Genomic DNA, 20572 nt, shown 5'->3' with positions numbered 1-20572 from the left:
TAGTGGACTTTCCACTTCCACAGGTGGAAAAGGGAGTCTGGTCAAAATATTACTATTTCTAATATGGCTCTAGTCCAGTTGTGAAATGGAACAATCAATGCTCCTCTGACGAAAAAAATGTCATTTTCGTTTCTTCTTACACCTACCAAGTTAGTCAAGTTCAGCTTACCCCACAACGGCGGTTTAGAAAGTGACGCAAAGTAAGGGAAGTAAGTATGAGATTTCATTGGAAAGAAAGGCTAGTGTGGCTGACCCCTGTCCTCTGGTTCATTCTTAATAGTTGAACAATTGGAAAATCATTGCCTAGAAGCAACCCTACATCAGCCGAACCACTTCCTCCGATTCAGAAAAGGGGGTGGTGATGAACAGAGTGTCTGAATTAAGCAGACCACTCTTACCCAGTCCAAAGATCAGGGCTTGATCCATCACCGTTATTTAGCTCACTGCACCATCCCAGCTCAGAACCTGGCTATATGCAAATTAGTCTGTCCCTGGCCCAGTGCATCATGGGAACAGGGCAGACCAAACTACCAAGCCAATTCTTCACCAGAAAGGAGACAAGCTTCCGGGGACCGGTTTCTGGCATTTCAGCCGTCGTCGGCCCGGCTTGCTTGAATCCTGATGGTGCAGTGAGCAAGGGACTCATGTCTGAGTATACCCTGCCACACCTATAGTGGCCAAAAACGATTCAGAAAAGGGGGTGATGATGAACAGAGTGTCTGAATTAAGCAGACTCATTTTGTCCACCATAAGCGTGGAAGGGTATACTCAGATGTGAGTCCCTTGCTCATTGCACCATCAGGATTCAAGCAAGCCGGGCCGACGACGGCTGAAATGCCAGAAACCGGTCCCCGGAAGCTTGTTTCCTTCCCAGTATAAGAATTGGCTTGGTAGTTTGGTTTGCCCTGTTCCCATCATGCACTGGGACAGGAACAGACTAATTTGCATGTAGTCAGGTTCTGAGCTGGGATGGTGCAGTGAGCTAAAAAACGGTGATGGATCAAGCCCTGATCTTTGGACTGGGTAAGAGTGGTCTGCTTAATTCAGACACTCTGTTCATCACCACCCCCTTTTCTGAACCACTTCCTCCGACAAGACATTTTTTTTACACTGAGGCTTATATTTGAAGAAATGTGACCAGAGTTTCCGGTTCATAAAACCCTTCAGTGGTGAGCTTTGGGGAGGCCCTGAAATTGTTATAATCACATAGAAGGAAAATGTTTGAGATTCTCCTCTCCTTAAACATTTCCTAATTTTGTATTAAAAGTGGATGAGGCTGGCTGGTTCCATAATGGTACTGTTGCCTTTTGTACCTGAAGTCGCTTGCTAAAATCTTTATTAAACTCCTGATTAGTGTATCTCTTCTGGCCACCACTGATCCCCAAGTGTAATCTTGGCACATGTTTGGCTTACCCCCCGTCTCAAAATCTACCTTCAGCACAGGATTAAACATGGTGCTTTGGAGTGGTATTATGCTGACGCTGTAAGTCACAATGGCTCTTAGAGATTATGACGGTGCTAACGCAGGTCTCCGTAACTTTCCGGGGTGAAAGCTGTATGGCAGCTTTCAGTGACACTCGTAGATATGTGCAGAACTGATGTAGCAGTAATATACTTTGGCTTCAATTAAAGATTTTGCTCTGATCTCTTCTTGTTCCAGACATTTGAGGAGCAACACTTGGTGTCACTGGACCCAATCAAGCAATTTTCGGCATGGTTTGATGAGGCTGTGAAATGCCCTGATGTTGGAGAAGCAAATGCAGTGTGCTTAGCCACCTGTACCAGGTAAACTGTGCAAATCAAATGCATAACACAATTTAATCCAATGTACAAGTAGTACATTTTGCCCAATGATCACTGCCTAGAGTACACAGTAGGAGATGAGATGTGTTATACCACTTTCGTCTTAACTGTTTGAAGGTTGTTTGGTCTATATAAGATGAAGTATATCTTTACTATGTAAAGTTTGTGGATGTTGGCACACATGGACTAATAATTGTATTTTTTAGGGCTTAATGGGCCTTGATAAGCTGAGGGGCAGCTCTGCTTTTGGACTCCTCTTAGGTCTATATTAGCTACAGATAGCAGTATAGTCTAGGCCTTACCCGTGGTAATGTTTGTAAACCGGGTAGCTGTATTGTGCTGCATTGACTCACTGGGGTATCCTTCCATGTCTTGTTCTTCAGTGATGGAAAGCCGTCCGCCCGTATGTTGCTTCTGAAAGGATTTGGGCCAGAGGGTTTCCAATTCTTCACTAACATCGACAGCCGGAAAGGAAAAGAGCTGGTGAGATTTTATTGTTGTAGAGTGTACTTGAGTGTGCTATCTGCACCTGAGTGAATTTGTGCATATAGCTTCATGCATATAAGTATATGAACCTTAGCATACATTTGTGGTTTACCTGCATATGTGTTTTGTTGTGCTACCTGCAAATGTGTTTTGTTGTGCTAATAAATGGATCTGCTCAGTACCAGTTTGCTTTCTCAGATAGTGCAACACATTCTTACTTAAATTGTATTTAGTTCTATCATTTGTGTTACCAATTTTACAATGGTTATGGCTGCAGGATGTGGGTTACCAGGCATACAGACCCACAATCAATTGAAAGGAACACCATCCACACATATTGTTTAGTCCTAGAAAAATAATGGTATTTTCTCAAAAATATATCCAACAGGGATGGTGCTGAACTGACATGCATTACAGGCCAAAATCCTTTATCGTGGTTTTTCAGGTGACACACAGTGCAGTGTCCTTCAACTCATCTCCATCTTCTTGCAGGACTCAAATCCCTTTGCCAGTCTCGTCTTCTTTTGGGAGCCGCTACATCGACAGGTGAGTTATCCTTGCAAAACTACACTCAGCATGTTGCGTCTCTGGTGGGCGATGCACAAGGGGTGTGTAATTGAAAGCTGTACATGAATGGTGCCTCTCCGGTGGATGCTGTACACGAGAATTGTGTCTCTGAAGTGAGCTGCACATGCGGGGCATGTCTCTGGAGGTCATTTTACTTTTATGACTGCATCCTTTTTTTAAGGCTTTCGTCGTGGCTTGTGCAGTCAGTCAACCAAGCACTATGCATGCTGGTTTTCCACTCACCAACTACCTCTCTAACCTCTTAGTGTGTGGTAACATTTCTTGACATTCTAGTTACCTGGATGAGTAGTCAAGAGTACACGCCAGAACCTTGAATAAAATTTATAAGCAGGATCGTTCTTTGAGAGCGAAGTTGTATTCAGTTGAATCGCTGGAGAGCTCCTAGAACTCAAGCAGAATGCCGAACTAAGCACAGGTAGTTATATCCTCTCCCAGCAATAGAAATTTGCTAACAGTTTAGTTCCTAGGCGTAGCAAACCGATGTGCTTCCATTATTCATCTAACAGCTTCTACCTGGTACATTGATAACATTTTGCAAAATACTGCCCCCATCCCACTGCCGCTGTAACCTTGAGAGTTGCTTGCAATTGTCAGAATGAGAATGACTTATCTTACTGTCTTCCAATGCTATCTGGAGCTGAGCCCTGCAAAATATCTTTAATTGTTGGTCGCTGAAGCTTGTGCATGTGTTGGTGCTATAGCAGTTGTGTTCACGTGACAAAGCAAGATGGAGTCAGTTTTGTTTTTGCATTTGTGGCCTAGGTGCCCACATTTACATCCTTTTGTCACTGCATGACAACCGTCTGACCATTCACTATCATCCAAGTGCCTGGCCTTCTTCTGGAATCAGTACTCCCTTTTTAATCATCTCGTCCTTGCTGGTAACCTTTGAGGCCTATACAACTCCTCCCCTTCCTTAGGTACATTGAGCATTAGCTTGTTCCTGTCAATAAAAAGCAAAAATACAACAATCACTAATCCTAGATGCATGTGATCCACTATCTTTTCCCAAAATCCTGGTTTGCCCATCTCATGTTCTATCTGATATGCCTTTGTGATATAATATATACTATCTATTATATTTTGAGCATTGTCATGTATAAAAGTGCAACATTGTGTGTTTGTTACCTTGCAGACCCCAACATCCTTTGGTGAAATGAAATCCCAAACCATTCTATTTTGCAAAAACAATGGTACACATGGCAATCATTTTGTCAGAAATGTTAGATATTCTTACTACATTCAATGCTACCCTGACTGGAGAAACCATAGCTAAAAAAAGGGCTAAAACGTCTTCCCCAGCATTCCTCCTTTGGTGATGGAAATGGATGTTCCTCATTTGTTTAGTGCAATGTCTTCATTGGGATACCTTGGCTAAATAAAAGGAGCCATCACACCCAACTGATAATGAGAAATATGCCTGGTTTCCACAAACGTGATACATATCTTATGGAGCGCACTAACTACTCTGCCATGGTAGAAGTGTGAAGTGTGTGTGCTGTTAATTTCAACCACTAGTAATGCTCTATTGTTATGCAAAGCATTCCTACCATTCCATGCCATACATTCAAAGCGTTTCCCTAGAAATAGGTTCATTCTGGAACCTTAACACCCTTTTTTGTTTATGCAGGTAATGCCCAGTATCATTTTATATGCTGCTAGATTCTTTTTCAACCTTCAGGCAACATTCATTGCGCATCTTTTGGTACTGTAAATTTAATTTCCCTTGATTTCTCATCTAATCTTTTAAATTCTTGCTGCTGTGCAAAATGTTCTGGGTACCTGTGGGACAGCAAATAAAAGCAAATAATACATGACCATGGAAAAGAAAACTGTCTTTCTACATATGTGAATTCTTCAGCCATGGAGGCTGGCATATGTGTGCATATCGAGCAATTGGGCACATTCATAATCGTGTAGTAAGTTTGAATCGGCTGCAACAAGATCCGCTGCATACCGGCTTGGCCTGGGAAGGAGAACACTGGTCTGGCGGGGAGGAGGGTCGGGCCCCGGAGCAATTGGACAGGGGTACTGATACATTGCAATACCCTCTCCAAATGTTGATCTCACAGCTGGTTCACAGGAGCTCCTCTTGGACCTGGAGTCGTGGGGTATGAGGAGCTTCAAGCGCCGACCAGACCCTACCCGGTGCAATATAACCTCCTGGGTGAGAGTAACAACCTCCATCTGAACCCCTGCCTGAGTCCTGCGTTGTTCCACGCCATCACCGGCCCAGTTGACGTCCAAAATGGCTAGACCGAGCTCCCAAGGCATTCACCACCCAAACCCAGACTAAAATGGACCAATATACCGCGAGCGAACCAGGTCCGGGTGAAGGGACGACTGGAGGCTCATCCCTCCAGGGCGCCGACCTCACCACTATCCTATCCTGCAGGCTATCAGCATGTCCCAGGCCTCGGTGGAGAACAAAATTGGGAAGGTTCGGGTAGACATGGCCCTGATGCGCCAAGATCTGTGCAACGCTACAGCTCGTATCTTAGATGCGAAGTCCCACATTTCTACAGCTGAAGATGACCTCCGTCAACTGAAGGAACAAGTAACCCACTTGTAAGCCCATACTACGGAATTACACAGAAGGGCTGAATATGCTGAAAATCGTTCGCGGTGCCAGAATCTCTGCCTGGTAGGATTCTCTGAAGGGGCTGACCGAGACCAAACGGCAGCCTTCCTTGAGAACTGGCTGACATCATGGATTCCCAGGGATGTACTGTTGCCATGGTTCGCTAACGTGCAGGCCCATCGCTCTCTTGCGCCGCCCCACATCGCCCAATCATTGCCCGCATTTTGAACATTAAAGACGGGTACGCTATCCTGAGTGTGACCCGGTCCCAGGGCACACTGAAGTTCCAAAGTCCAACAATAATGATTTTCCCTGATTACACTAAGGAGGTTCAGGCCCAGCGGCGCTCATATACAGAGGTTAAGCAGAAACTCTGGACCTTGGGCCTCCAATATAGACTTCTTTTTCCAGCTCGTCTCCATGTTGTGTTCCAAAACAAAAAACATTTATTTGAATCACCACAATCAGCCTGGACCTGGGTAACTGAAGAAGGAACCCTCCGGGCCCATTCCACATCCTCACCTGGATCGTCCAAATCACATATAACTGGTCCACCGTCCCCCGGACAACGCAGGAGACGCACGCAGTCAATAGAAGACGAGGAACGCGCAAGAGGACTTCCGTGTCCCCTGACTTGGCATTTCAGACACCCGAAGACACCATCAGGCTATCGAATTCTCGCCGCCATCAAGATGGTTAAACAGCTAGCCTGTCCCCCCGCACGGAGTCCTTCCAAGACTGTAGACCCAGCATCCACAGACTCTGATCTCTCCACAAGTCCTACGATTTGAGGCTCCAAGTCATTACTGAGAGGCTCCAACGGGAAGAAACCAGGGAAACACTTCCCGCGGAAATAAAGAACACAAAGATAACTGTCAAACTAATATTAAATCGGATAACATGGAGGGGTCCACCACGTAATCCTCAACTAAATGTTGTAGTTTAGTCTAACCAGTTTTTGTTTTACTTTGCAGGGCGGGGCAAGGTGGGGAGGGTTGGGCCCATTGTCCTTTGTCTAATCTTATGTTGGGATTTACCAGTGTTCCTCTTTTTCATTGTTTGCAGCACCTCAACACTTAACCCGTACCGAAGTGCATCGAACACACGCCCCACAGGGTGAAGAGCGCACTCGCACCTACCTATAAAACTGCACCGAACCCCCGGAGTCTCATTGTCCTACTTTTCCTTCGCCCCATACTCCTGGTATGTCACAAACACTCACTAGGGGTAAACCCCTTCAGATTTTGTCTTGGAATGTGAATGGAGTGCTAGACTGCATTAAACGGACGGCAACCCTTAAATATGCCCAGAGACATGCCCCAGATATACTTATGCTCCAAGAAACCCACCTCCTGGGAACTAAATGCCCCTTCCTGGAAAGATATGTCTTCGATAGGGTATGGCACTCTGGGTAAGAGCGAGGGTCCTGAGGGGTTGCGGTCCTGCTCCTCCGAGGCCTTCCTTACACGCCCACCCACATCACCACCGATCCGCCAGGCCGATTCATTAGTTTGTCCGGGTCGTTAGAAGGGGCCGCCCTTAACCTGGTATCCATATACATCCCACCAGCTACGCTCTTCTCCTCTCGGCGTTGCCTCACTGACATTATTACTGCCTGACCAATGGCCCAGGCCCAGGCGATTAGACAGGCAGGCAACTCGTGGCCATACGTGAAAAAATTAAACCAATCTCCCTAGAATCATCCAAGATGCTGTGGTGTTCCTCGGTAGCCCGAGTGTATGGATCGGGTGACCAGAACGGGAGGCAGGGAGTGAGACCACGCATCTCCCTAGCCCGATATCAGATTCCGCCCTTCGATGGTGGCATGGGCATGACTGACCTACACCTATACTATATAGCTACCCGACGTTTGGTACTACATGCCTGGTTTACCGTGGGCTGGTCTGACCCAGCCTATAAAACCGAACTTAGAGACCTAGAGTTTCCCCAGATTCAAGCATTCCTACACTGAAGCCCAATATCCACAGCAATGCCGCGTATCATTTGGGTGGTCCTGGTGGCCTGGCGTACAGCCCTAAGACACACTCGTTGGGACCACAAACTAAGCCAGCAGACACCTCTGGCACGGCAGGTGGCTGGGAGAGGTGGTGACACTCACGGGATTCACACAGTGGGATCACATCGGCATATCACTGATAGGAGATGTTTGTGTGGGGGACCACTTCAAAACGTTCCAAGACTTGCAAAGGCGCTACACTCTTCATACCTCAAAATTCTAGAAGTATCAGCAGCTACATCATGCCCTTGGCCCACACATCTCCAAGGGTACAATTCTCCCCGAATTCAGCCCACTAGAAGCTCCGGTCATGATGGGTAACTGGAGAAAGGTGGGGTGTCTCGAATATACTGTACCCTGATTAACAATAGGCCGACATCGCTCACCCCACTCCAGACCCGATGGGAGGGATGGTGTGGCTCCCAGGAGGAAGAGGACTGGCGCAACACCCTCATGGCCGCTAAAACCATTACAACCTCAGCCAGACTCCGCTTAATTCAACTATACTACTTACACGTTGCCTATCTTAGCCCAGATCACCTTTACAAAGCGGGCCTGCACCCCTCTCCGGGTTGCACGCGTTGCAGCCATGAACCGGCAGACTTCTACCACATGACCTGGACGTGTCCGTGCCTGGCCTCATACTGGGCTGCAATAGAGTCCAACCTCACACACATCCTGGGCTGGCACGTTCCCCAAGATCCCATAAGACTGCTTCTAGGTGTTATGGATGGCCTGGATGGGTCCCGATCATCAGACAGGGTGTTCCTAGGGACAGCCATCGCAGTAGCTAAATGCGATCTTATTTATTTATTTATTTTGAAAGTTTTATATAGCGCGAACAAGACCCTTACGGGTATCAGAGCGCTTTACAGTAAATGCGTATAGGTATAACACATCAATAAAAGTAAGAAGGAACATAAGAATAAAATCAAAAAGCTAAATAAAAAAACAAGGCACAGATCGAACATTATGAATATAACAGAGCGCATTACAATAAATGTGTATAGGCATATCAAAACAATAAAAATAAACAGGAACGTAAGAGTAAAGTCAAAATGCTTAGTACATGAACACAGGGTAAATCAAACATTATGGATATGCAGGACTTAATAAAGATTTATAATATAATTATAATATAATATAGAATTAATATATATTGGCAGCAAGGACAGACGTAGATAGAGGGGAAAGACAGATAAGGTGCCAGATCGAACCAGTCGGTATTGAAGGATGATGGTAGACCATTGATGATGAAAAAGTCACAATGAATGGAATAAAGCTGTACATTTAAAAGATAAGCATTCAATTGGTAGGTAAGCTAAATGGAATAGGGGATCACCACTGTCCAGTCAAGCAATGTTTATGTAAATTTTGCTATAAGGATGCCTTTTACTTCCAGTTTGAAGGAAGGGGTGGAAGGGTTCCGTCTAATTTCTGGTGGCAGGGCATTCCATATCTTGGCTGCCATTCCTGAAAAGGAACGATTACAAGTTTTTTTCTTCTTGAATTTATGTGGTTTCAGAAGGAAGTTTTCCGCACTTCTTGTTGATCTTGATCCTCCAGATATTGTGAGTTATTGTGTGAGGTAGCTGGGTGCACTATGATGTAGGGCCTTGTGCGTCATGCAAGCTATTTTCAAGTGGATTCTGGCTTCAAATGGCGGCCAGTTTAAAGATTTTAGATCCGGCGTGATGTGGGCCCTTTTTTTCGAGCCAGTGATGAGCCTAGCTGCGGTGTTGGTGGAGGCTCTAAGAGGAGCTGTGGCGGTTTTGGGTAGACCACATAAAGGGACACTGCCATAGTCCAGCCGCGGTAGAACTATGGCCGGCACCGCTAACGTGAAGTCATTCGGGGGTAGGAAGGGCTTAAGCTTCCTTAGTGTGTTGATCTGAAAGTTTGCTCCCTTCTGTGCATTACTAATATGCTTCTGCATATTGAGGTTACAGTCCAAGATTATACCCAGTGATTTCGCCGAGTCCACAATGGTTGGTTGAACACCTAGTGCTGTAAGGTGTTTTATCAATTTGTGCATAGTGGGGACTTTGGCGGTAGGAGCAATGAGGAGGAATTCAGTTTTTGAGGCATTCAGTTTGAGGTGATTCACTGCCAGCCAGGTTTGGGTGGTCTTAAGAGTATTGTTGAGCAACGTAATGTTGTCCAAGGTATTGATCTTGAGGTAGAGTTTGGTATCGTCTGCATACATGTGGAATTGTACGTTGGATGTTTGTAACGGATCGGTAAGTGGTTCCATGAAGAGGTTGAAGAGTGTAGGTTATAGTGAGGAGCCTTGTGGGGCTCCTAGCGTAACCGGAACTGGTTTGGACAGTGTGTTGTTGATCTTGAATTTTTGAGTCCGGTTTTGCAAAAAGGAGGTGAACCAGTCGAGCACTGGACCTGAAAGACCTATTCTGTGTTTCAACAGATCTATCAAGTGTTCGTGTTTGACCGTGTTGAAGGCTGAGGAGAGGTCTAATAGGATGAGGAGACATGCTTCGTTATGATCAAGAACTTGAAGTGCATCCTCAATGATGTGTGTCATGGCTGATTCCGTGCTGTGATTTGCACAGAAGCCGGATTGATGTTTATTTAGGAGGTTAAAGTGGTCGATATGTTTTGTCAGTTGGTGATGAACACATTTTTCCAGAAGTTTGGCCAGGGTGGGAATATTGGAGATAGGGCGGTAGTTGTTGAGGTCCATGGGATCAGCTGTGGGTTTCTTAAGGATGGGAGACACTTGCCTTATCTTTAGGGAGTCAGGGATGCAGCCTTGTTGAAGAGAGCTATTGATGATCTTGGTCCATAAAAGTAGTAGCACAGGTGTAAGATCTTTAACCGCATTTGCGCGGAGAGGGTCAGTAAGGTGATTTGAAGGTTTCAAGGCACTGAGAAATTTGCCTATAGCTTCTTCAGAATAGGAGTGAAAGTATGCCCACGTTGCATCATTTTTCACTGTAAGCTTGGATGGGATTTGTTGAGAGGCGTTATGGGGTGGGGAGGGGATTTGGTGAGGGGGCAAGATTGAGGGATTAGTTCCTTGAGGAGATCTTTCTTGATGTTCTCCGTCTTTAGGTTAAAGTGGTTAGAAAAGTCATCACAAGATGGTTGTGGGTGAGTTAGGTCAAGAGGCCCTTGAGTTTGGTCCTTACATTGCGTTTTGATTAATTAAAAAAAAAAAATTGGGTCGATTTCTTGCCTGGTCAAGTTGTTGGCGAAAGAAGTCTGCTTTAGTGCGTTTGATCTTGCGAAAATAAGCATTTCTCAAATACCACAGGGTGTGGAATAAATGGACAAACCAATTATACTAATTATAACCGATCCAACTTACGTACATGAATGTATAATTTGTACGCTGAGGTTGTGGACTGGAGTGCATATCTGTTTTCTAATCATTGCAACGGTGATCTGTGCTGCCGTAAATATAGTGGTCAAATGTGGCTGGCTGCTTCTGTACGATCAGAAATCAATAAAGTTGTTAATCAAAAAAAGTTTGAATCAGCTGGACTTAGGTTTTTTTTTTCTATCCTAATTTTGGCAATGAGAAGCCATTTCTTTTTCATCACTTCATCGTTTGAACATGTCTTTGGGGTGGAACATTTGATTCAACAATGCCAGGATCAATCCAGTTGCGCAGGGAGCAAACAGAGTGCCCATGACGGTCTGTCCCTGACCCCCACCCCCGCTGACTTCCTTGGCTTGTTGTGCTCACTCATTTCTTCTTGCCTTTTGTGTTTTGGCCGCCTGCTTGGCTTGTTGTATCTGGTATCATCACTGTCTGGGGTAACTCACCTTTATGGGCTCGGAGTCTTTGCCACCCTCGTCCGCTACTCTCACTTTTTTAGTGTGAGACGCATGTATCCAAGGTGGCAGTCCCTCACGTTTAACAGCAGTGTCTGTTACCTGTAGCACCAGGTAAGGTCCCTTCCAGCAGAATTGTAAACCGTTCTTTTGGACTTATTTCTTCACTAGGACCAAATCTCCGGATTGTAGACTGTCAGGCAGCAGTCGAAGGTTTTGGGGTTGCTTACTGGATCTGGTGAGAGACAGAGCGCATCACATCAGAAAAGTCTCTGCAATAGTCCATGATCAAATCATAAGTTATTGACCACAACACAGTTGTAGGCATGCCAGGAATCTTCATTGGCCTCCCCATCAACACATCGCGGGCAGAGAAACCTGTTTTCTTGTTTGGTGTGCGGCAAATGCTCCTTAGCACCAAAACCAGGGCACCGGGCCATTGCAGAGTGGTTGATTCACATAATTTCACCAGCTTGTTCCTCATGTTGCCATTCTTGTACAGTGTAGTTTCTATGTGATGCCCACTGCCCATGATTTTGTTTTTGAGATGTTCACCCTAATCTCTATTTAACTGCTTTGCCACAGTCATAGCATCACACGTGCGCATTGCGTGGACCTCCAGAACATGCAGATAACTGTCAGTACATTTCTGTATCCTCCTCACAGTGACATTTCTATAAAGCCAGTTTTCAGGCCCAAACACGGACCATAAGCTAAAGGGAATAACTCATTGTAACTACAGTTTTTCCCTCCACGTTTTTTTTCTTCTGACAAATCAGGCACTGTGAACAATAGCTTGTGGGCACACATCTGAAACGGTTTGTTCCACCATATTTTAAAAAATTCGCTGTAATTGTGTCTCTGTCTGAGTGGCTGGGTCCGTGGAACAGCTTTACCCATGTGATAACAAAGAATTCAGTAACTTTTTTCTTCTGTATTCAACAACATCCTTACTGCATCTTTCTGGCAACCTTATCAATCTCATTCCTGTGTCTCCACCTGTTCTGCATTATCCTGAATGTTCCTCACCTCTTCCGTTGTATGGGCAGACACAATGGTGATCGAACTGTTGCAAGCAGAACCGCATATTCCGCAGAGGTATTGAATGTGTAGAACCTAGCCACTGCCTCTGCAAAATGATTTCCCTTTGAAACTTCACCTGACCCTCCTCGATGTGCTGCACGTTTCACAGCAGCTACCTGTGATGGCATTTGCAGAGCGCTTAAAAGAGCTAACACTTGGGAGCTATTGCGTATCATAATACCAGCTATCGCTGTGCAACCAGTGCTGTCTGTAATCATGCACTACACCAAACCCATAACAAGAATCTGTATAAATTAACACATTTACATTTATTGCTTATAAATATGCTCTTATGAGAGCAATCAATTGTGCAGCTAGTGCTGACAGCACATTTCCTAATGAAGAGGCTTTAGCTAAATTTCAGTAGTGCACACAGCATAGGCAGTGCATAAATGTACTGCTTTCTCTCTTAAAGATGACCCATTTCACAAACAATATATTAGAACAATATTCTAATTGTTCATCTTTGAGGTCTATATGAGGTTTTGTACACTGTTCATTCACCTGTATACAATAATGATCTTCATCAACTTGCCACAAAGGCAATGTCATTAGTGTAGCAACATTCAAAACCTTGCTCCTATTTAGGTCTCGTCTAGCGTTGGAGTGCGCATGTGCTTCCCGCTCTGCGAGGCGGTTAGTAATTGATAACATTTCAGAAGGGGACTTGAAGCCGCGCCCTTTCTCCTTCTCGGCCAGCCCATCCGGACTCGATCGTTTGCTTGCCGGGTTATCCTGTCTTTCATGCCTCGGTGTAGGCACTTTTTTCATTAAACTGAAGCTGCTTTCATGTTGCTGGTGTGCAGCAGTGCGCCCCGGCAGCCATGTTTTTTTTGCTTAGGGACTCCTTCCCTGCAGCGGACCCAGTGATGGAAGGCCCTTTGTCCTCCACACACAGCACTGGCGTCTTTAATCAGCCTCTGAATTATGCGTGTATCCTGGGCGGCGTAGTGCTGTAAAGTGCCCGATAAAAACGCAGCACGTCGACTCCTCCCAAAACACTGAAGATCAAGAAATAAATGACTGTTTGCCCTGAGGCCCTCCTTAGCAGGGTCGAGGCAGCCTGGTTGCCACCTATGCAACTGTCAGGCTACAGATCCTGAGGATTTGTTCTTGTACAGGGCGGTACGGGCGGGTTGAAAAGCAAATAGGCCCGGCGACTACCATTGTTCAGGTGAATTAGCAAACCGTCCTGTGGAGCGGAGGTAAACTATCTTTTACAGCGCGTGGCAGAAAAGGCGGATTCTCTGGATTACCTGCATCCCGTAGGGGGCTGGACCCGTCTGCGAGGTGTGATGAGAATCGCTGGAGCGTATTCTAACTTTTAGAAATGTGGTCACATAATTACAGTGGTGTAACCTGCGGGTACACGTACTGTGTGTGACTGATATTGCTATAAAAGCCACATAATGAACTAGAGGAATGCAAGAAGCGCTCCAATAGTGTAATATTTGTATAGCGCCTCATAACCCTGACTAGGAATCGAAGAGTGATGCACAGTTTGTCAGAGTGACACCTACCACTAGGTGAGGGCAGGATCAGCGTGTGCCCCTACACCCTCTGGATCCGTGGTCTCTATGTGCGTCCCAAGGTGGTGCGTGCAAGAGTCAGACTGGGTCCATATGTGGGTTTGTATGGCATGTATCCATGTCAACTGTACTGTATTTTACTCCCACCCTACCACTTACCCCTCACAGAAAGCGAGGCATGGTTCCATCTCCTCAACTAAAGTCACCTCGGGGTTCCGAGATCTGGGTCTCATTATTGCAAAACGTCTCATAACTAAAAAATGAAAAAATGCAGCCCCACCGGAGATACTTAGTTGGAAGCGCTCACAGGCGGAAAGTACAGCACTACATACAGAGGAGACAGCAGGGCTTCGTAATTTCCCATTGCACAGAACTGGGACACATTGCTTGCTGCCTTACAGACCGACGACCCGACAGCAGTTGATATCGCCTCATTAGTCAATCGGTGATAAACCCACCAGCCCCCCATCTCTCACCCAATGGGAGTGGACACGCCTCCGAGTCTGCAGAGCAGATTATTGTCATTCCCCCTGGTCTGTCTCGGATAGCCACCTGCATCTCATCCTCCCTCCGGCACAATGGTCCTCTTTGCTAGCAAACTACCATGCCCTGTTATGTGCAATATTTCACCAGATATGAAATACATCTTCGTACTCAATCGTGCAAATTTGATATTATTTGTATTTAATGAATGGCAGATGTTCTTTTATGTTCTAAGTCTTAGTTCATTTTGAAAGTTTTAGAAAATAAGTTTATTGGTATTCACTGGTGATCATTATTTGCGCTCTATCATCATTCATGTCCTTTCTCCAGTGAATGGATGACAAGGCCTTCCTGGCAAGGATTTGTATGCATATGGTATAAGCGCTCAAGATCCTGTAATGACTGCTCAGATAAGATGTGTTAAGAGTAAGAAATGGATAGCAATGACTCTAATTTGCAAAATATGATGTAGCTAAAATGTGGGCAATGTTATGTTGTTATAAAAAGCTTGAAGCGGGCACTAATACTCTGGAGTGTCCTGGCGCGGGAGTGAACTGGGGTGAAGCAAGCAGGAGCCATTAGAAGGACTGACTGAACAAATGTGTCTTTTGACAAGCGCGGAGAATCACGACGCGCGCACTTAGGACCCGGCCTCTCCGGACCCCGCCCGCTCCTGGTCTCTGGTGGTTGGTCGGGCGGACGGCCCAATCGGCGTCCGGCCGACCCATTTCCGCTCCGGCGATATCGCGTGACCCGAGGGTCAGGGGGTGGAGACTCTGGGCCTATTTAGGGTCAACTGGCTGTGACTGGGGTCTCTGTTCCCGCTATCACTCCTGGATACCTGACTGCCAACGCCGGCACCTGGCCATTCTCGTGATCCGGGCCGGCTTACCGAAACTCCCACCCACCCGTCCCTTAGATTGATGGTTTGAGGGGCGTTCTGCGGATAAGAGACCTGTGATCAGTAAATAATGGCAAAACAAGATGGATGGGAGCCCGCTTGCCGGGCTCCATAGGCCAGCTCTGAGGGGGATATGGCAAGCTCTCCACTGGGAGGAAGTGACCACCGGCTGGAGAGGCTAGGGCGACAGATTTCGAGCCTCCCGGGCGACCCGGGGCAGCCTGGTGGTCGAGAGGTGGGCCCCGGTAATGGCGGACAAGGATAGAAGGGTGGGACCCACCCCTCTAAGGGGCAGGTGCACGGCACTTGGCGTAGGATACCCAGTTGCGAGATGCGAACCAGATGGTGTTCCTCCCTTAGGGTTGGGAAGGTGATGGAGCTGATATGCTCATAAATGTAGTTATGTTATAACTTGTGATTTGAGATATGCATGTTATTGCTTGTCATGTTTGTACAATGTGGTGAATAAACATGGCCTTTTTAAACCCCACCTGAATCTCTGGTGATTTTAAATGTGGGGATCTTGCATGTCTAGGGTAGTTGGGCATATCTGGAGGGTACGGGTCCTAAAACGTTTTATAAAAAGATGGAAGTCTGGAATGAGCTGAAGAGCCGAGGGCAGCGCATTTCACGCCGCTGCTGTCTTAACAAAGAGAGGCTGTCCTCCCAAACGTGATCTGCGGAAACGCAGGATAACCATCCGACATAGGGAAGCCGACCGATTGGGCACATATAGAGTGAAGCGCCTCCTGAGATACAGGGGACCCTGGCCATAAATGGCCCTATGCGAAAGGATAATGGCTTTAAATTGTACTCGCTGTGCCACAAGCAGCCAGTGCAAATCCCGCAAATGCTGCTGCACACTAGCCCTCCTAGAGCTGTTAAACAGGAGTCTGGCTACGGCGTTTTGTATAATTTGCAGTTTTTTCAGCAAATAACAAGGAATGCCAATGAACAAAGCATTGGCATAGTCGAGGCGGGAGAGAATCAAAGCACGGGCTACCATCTCTTTGGCTTCTCTAGGGAGAATAGGAAAGAACCTTAAGGCCGAGAGGGTGCCAAAACAAACAGCAGTGAGTTTTTTTACATGATCAGCAAACTGGAGATCCTCACTGAACCACACCCCTAGGTTTTTAACCGGGCCTCCCTCGGAGTTAGGACAGGGGAAATCTGGGGGCCACAAGGATTGTCTGAAGGCCTGAGGTAACTGGCCGTACAAGAGGACCTCCGACTTGTCCTCATTGCACTTCAAATGAATCTGTGCAAGCCAGCGAAATACAGACGCTAGGCACTAGCACATATGCTCACGTATGATATAAATGTCTGTAATGGTGAATGGCACATTCGTGTTGATTATATATTGCTGTGATGGACAATGCTATTCTGCACGAGTTTGTATTTCTGATATAAACATCCAAATATTTTTTAATTGGATTTGTGATGACAGTCCTGTTCAAAAGAAAAATGCCAATAAAAATATTTAAACAAAAAAAAATGGTTCCATCTCCTCGAAGTATTCTGCAGCTCCAACTTGCATTTCACAGCAAGCTGGAAAGCATGGACTGGAGCTGGGCTTCCGGACCAGGGTGGCTTGAGCCTGGAGGGCTGTGCAAATCAGCAAGAGAACAATAGCAGGTGCTGCAGTGACGGGGCCAGTAAACTTAGTGTAAAGGTGCTCCCCTGTGTATTGGTTCAGGCGTTATTCGATGGCCATGGGCTTGGGACAAAGATGTCACTATAGCAAGCAATGATGCTGTATGTGATTGGATAAACTTTAATGTGGTTTTTTGTTGTTGCACAGTTTGGTCCTTTCTTTTGTGCTTTGCACTTTAGGGCGGACTGCTAGAGTATTGGATTTGCCCAATAGGGTCTCTGAGGTTGGAGGACAGAGCTGTGCATTCAGCGCAAGTGTCTTTGGCCTGTGTCAGAGTGGCTGCAGTTGTTTGTAGTGTAAAGGTTTCCTTCACGAAAATGCTCCCTGGGAGGGTTGTTGCATCGAGACCCACACCCTCGCCATTGTTTGACTGTGTCTCGGGTTGCTCCTGCAGAGTGCTCTGTGTGGAGGGGGTTCAGATTTTGTGCTCTTCAGGTAACGTTTATGTGGAGGTGTTCTTTTGTTTCCATGGGCTTGGATGTTCTCTCAGAATGTTGCTTTGCTGTAGTTCTGAGAACGGTAGTTACTTGGTCAGTCTGCTGGAGGTTACTATTGAAAGAAGATGTACAGAAAATAAAGTAACTGGAAATTACTTACATTGCCTGCATGATTACTGCAGTTTGTCTACTGGGTTTGGAGTCTCGGCAATAACTGCGGGGCAAAATGCCTTGTGCTCTTTCAACGAACTGTGTTGGTAGCTGTGAGTATGTCTGCAGTGTGTGTTTGTGATTATGGATTTGTGTCTGGAGTGTTTGTTCATAAGCTAGGTTCTGATAGGACACTAGATTCATATGGGTGCAGAGCAGTAGGGGTCACTCCTGTTTGCAGCTACTGCACCCTAAAATCACAGCTGTGCTGCCACCGAGGAGGACTATGGTAAAAAAATGAGGGGGGTGTCTCTCACGAGACAAACGAATCAGCAGACCAGTGCAGTATCCCCTTATCGTAGGGTAAACTATCTCAAAAGTATTAGGTCAGTTTGGGGTGCCTACCCAGTCATCTGCCCTGTAGACATGCTAACATGATTTCCCAAGCCACAAAGCAACCCCCTAGGCCTTTTAATGTATTGTGATTGGTGCATGCGCCTTTGCATCAACCCCCTTCTGACATGTGAACATGGGCTTCAGAGCCAACTTTCTGACATATGCATGGCCAGCCTTTCTTCAGACAGCGTCCCGGCAAACTAAATATGACGCCTGGATTAAGCGTCCCAATTGGGGCAAAACCGGTCCTGGGTTCTTGTGCTTCTGGCCTAGCAGTTCAGACGTGACTGTTCCCCTGAACGGCTGGGTCAAGACTGATTTGTATAAGGCTGGGTCCAAACTGAGGAGGCGTGTTGGGCAAAAGAATGATGCATTCAATGCTACCCTGAATTATTGCCAGCGGTTAGACTTATTGCAAGCATTCCTCCCATCACCTTTAGTGTGTTTGAAGTAAAGTCTAGTGGCCTGTTCTGAACAAAAAGCATTTGTAATGCAATAGATTTCGCATTTACGCAAGTTTAAGCTCATGGCATTGTAAATGACAATACATTTTATTTATGTTTTAAAATCCAAAACATAAATAAAAGGCATTGTCATTTACAATGCCAATAGCTTAAACCTGTGTAAATGCAAGACCTATTGCATTGCAAATGGTTGGTGCAGAAATGGTGGGACTAGCAAGAAAGGTTATTTCTTATTATATGAGTTGGACAACTGTCAAATCTTATGTTTTACATTGTGTTAGCAATATTTTGAGTGCAGTACATATAATGTTACAGGAAGCCCCAACACAATATTATTAGACTGATCCACATCCATTGATGCGGCAGCAACAGCTCTCAAGAACCCTGGGAGGGCTGCCGTTACAGGCTCCAAGGTAGCTTAAAGATATGCAGCTGGGCGATTTCCTTGATGTTGCATTAGCACAGACAAAGAGCACTCCTATTTACCTGTACAGTAAATGAAAAATAATTTACTATAATCTGGCATGCCAGGGCTGCAGATGAACACAAAGCATGTTCGAGTTCTAGGAATGACATTGACATCTCTCTGACTAGGGCACTGAATCGGAGGAATCCTACAGAAGTTGAACTAAGAGGGAAACATTTGTATTCCAGTGCCTGCAGTACTCCACCACACCAAGAAATCACCTCACCTCTGTGTACAGTGTGGAGCAGGGATGTGTAATTCCAATAGCCCGACGCCCAAGACATATTATTTGGGGTCAAGGGCAACAAGTTTTCATGGTTTTTTTTTTTCTTTGGGCAAGTAGGCCCAACCCCCTGCAGCACAAACCCTTTGGCTGCCAGTTTGCAGCACCGCATTATGGATCAGGGAAGGGCACTGTCTGCAGTTAAGGTAATATTTTTGTCCATATGTTAATGATGTTCAAACTTGTATTTATGGTTTATTCATTGGAAACCTTTATTAGAATGAGCGCTCTAAGTAAATGTTGTAAGCTCTGACGGCACTACTGACAGTGGTTCCAGTATAAAATTGTGTAAACATGTTTTCAAGGTTTAGCAATGTGAGGCTATGTTTCATGCTCACAGAATCCTCTCTGATTTGATGCAAATATGTGCAGAAGCGTGAAAGCAAGATTGACGATTCTTTGCTTTCACAAAAAATGTTCATAAAAAAAGTAAGCAGGAAAACAAAAACATATCCCTTAACTATTGTAAAATGTCAGGTGCTATTTCTTTGCAGCATCATTTAGTAACATGTGTTGATGTAGGCTAGTATTTCCCGAAAATATTCACAACGGAAAATCAGTGTAACCAGTTTCAATAAGATTATGGGAAACAAAAATAGACAAGTTGTGAGGGTTTCGAATCCTCGAATCCTCACCCGACGAGGACTCCGACCAGCCAGGGAGGAGGATTCCGGAAGTAGCATTGCCGGCCCAGTGTTCCAACGACACTCAGCCACAGAGAGGCAGAAAAGGTGCGGGGAGTTGGAAAACAGCATTACAGCGCAGCAGTCTCGAGACAGGAAAGAAGACGCGGATCGTCCGTAACCAGAGGAACTAGAGGACTTCTACCCGGACCTGGAGACGAGGACGAGGAGCCCGTTGCCACCGAGGAGCCAGCGCGAGAGGGACGCGAAATCGGAGCCAACCCCACCGAAGGAAACCGCTCTTGGAGCACTGTGACCGGGACCACAATACTCCCTTACGACGAGGAGGCGGGGTCTCCCTACACCACGGCCCAGGGGGGTCGTGGTAGCAGGCAAGTGCAACTTGCATGTTATGGGCTAATACGGGGGCTGTGGGCGCAAGTAACAGGGCACATACATACCTAAGTATCCCAACACTAGGCACAGCACATAGGGACTTGGTGATGGTGCATGCCCCCCCCCCCCCCCCAATCCATGTGTATCAGATGACAAATAGTCTGAGTTTTGTTTTTTTCTTTCTACTTTCTTTTGGGTCCACATACACTGGATGGAAGAGAACGGAGGGAAGAAGAGATCCCAGGAAGTTCCCAGTGAAAGGCCTCTGAATACAGCATAGTTGTTTTTTGTTAGTTTGAACATAGAGATTGCCCAGGACTTAAGACTGGTTAAAACCTTAGCCCCATATTGCAATAAAGACTACAAAGAACCTGAACTCAGTCTGGGATTGAATACTTCGAGAGGGGGTAGATGAACTGATAAGGGTACCACGA

At 46.0% G+C, this 20572-nt stretch overlaps 1 protein-coding gene across 3 annotated transcripts in view; it reads left to right on the top strand.

Moving 5' to 3' along the window:
- Positions 1–20572, top strand: part of PNPO (pyridoxamine 5'-phosphate oxidase) — a 116110-nt gene that overhangs the window by 39375 nt on the left and 56163 nt on the right. For all 3 annotated transcript variants that reach the window (XR_015296075.1, XM_086924289.1, XM_086924290.1), the window contains exons 2-4: positions 1661–1785; positions 2187–2286; positions 2782–2835. Coding sequence is in view for 2 of the 3 variants with exons in the window: in XM_086924289.1 (XP_086780415.1) it covers positions 1661–1785; positions 2187–2286; positions 2782–2835 (279 nt within the window). In the remaining variant the exon portion in view is untranslated. The remainder of the gene's footprint in view (positions 1–1660; positions 1786–2186; positions 2287–2781; positions 2836–20572) is intronic.

The sequence above is a fragment of the Lissotriton vulgaris genome, chromosome 5 (assembly GCF_964263255.1).
Source record: "Lissotriton vulgaris chromosome 5, aLisVul1.2, whole genome shotgun sequence".
Lineage (NCBI taxonomy): Eukaryota > Metazoa > Chordata > Amphibia > Caudata > Salamandridae > Lissotriton > Lissotriton vulgaris.
Note: the sequence above shows the minus strand (reverse complement) of the source record. Positions and strands in the feature narration are given on the sequence as shown.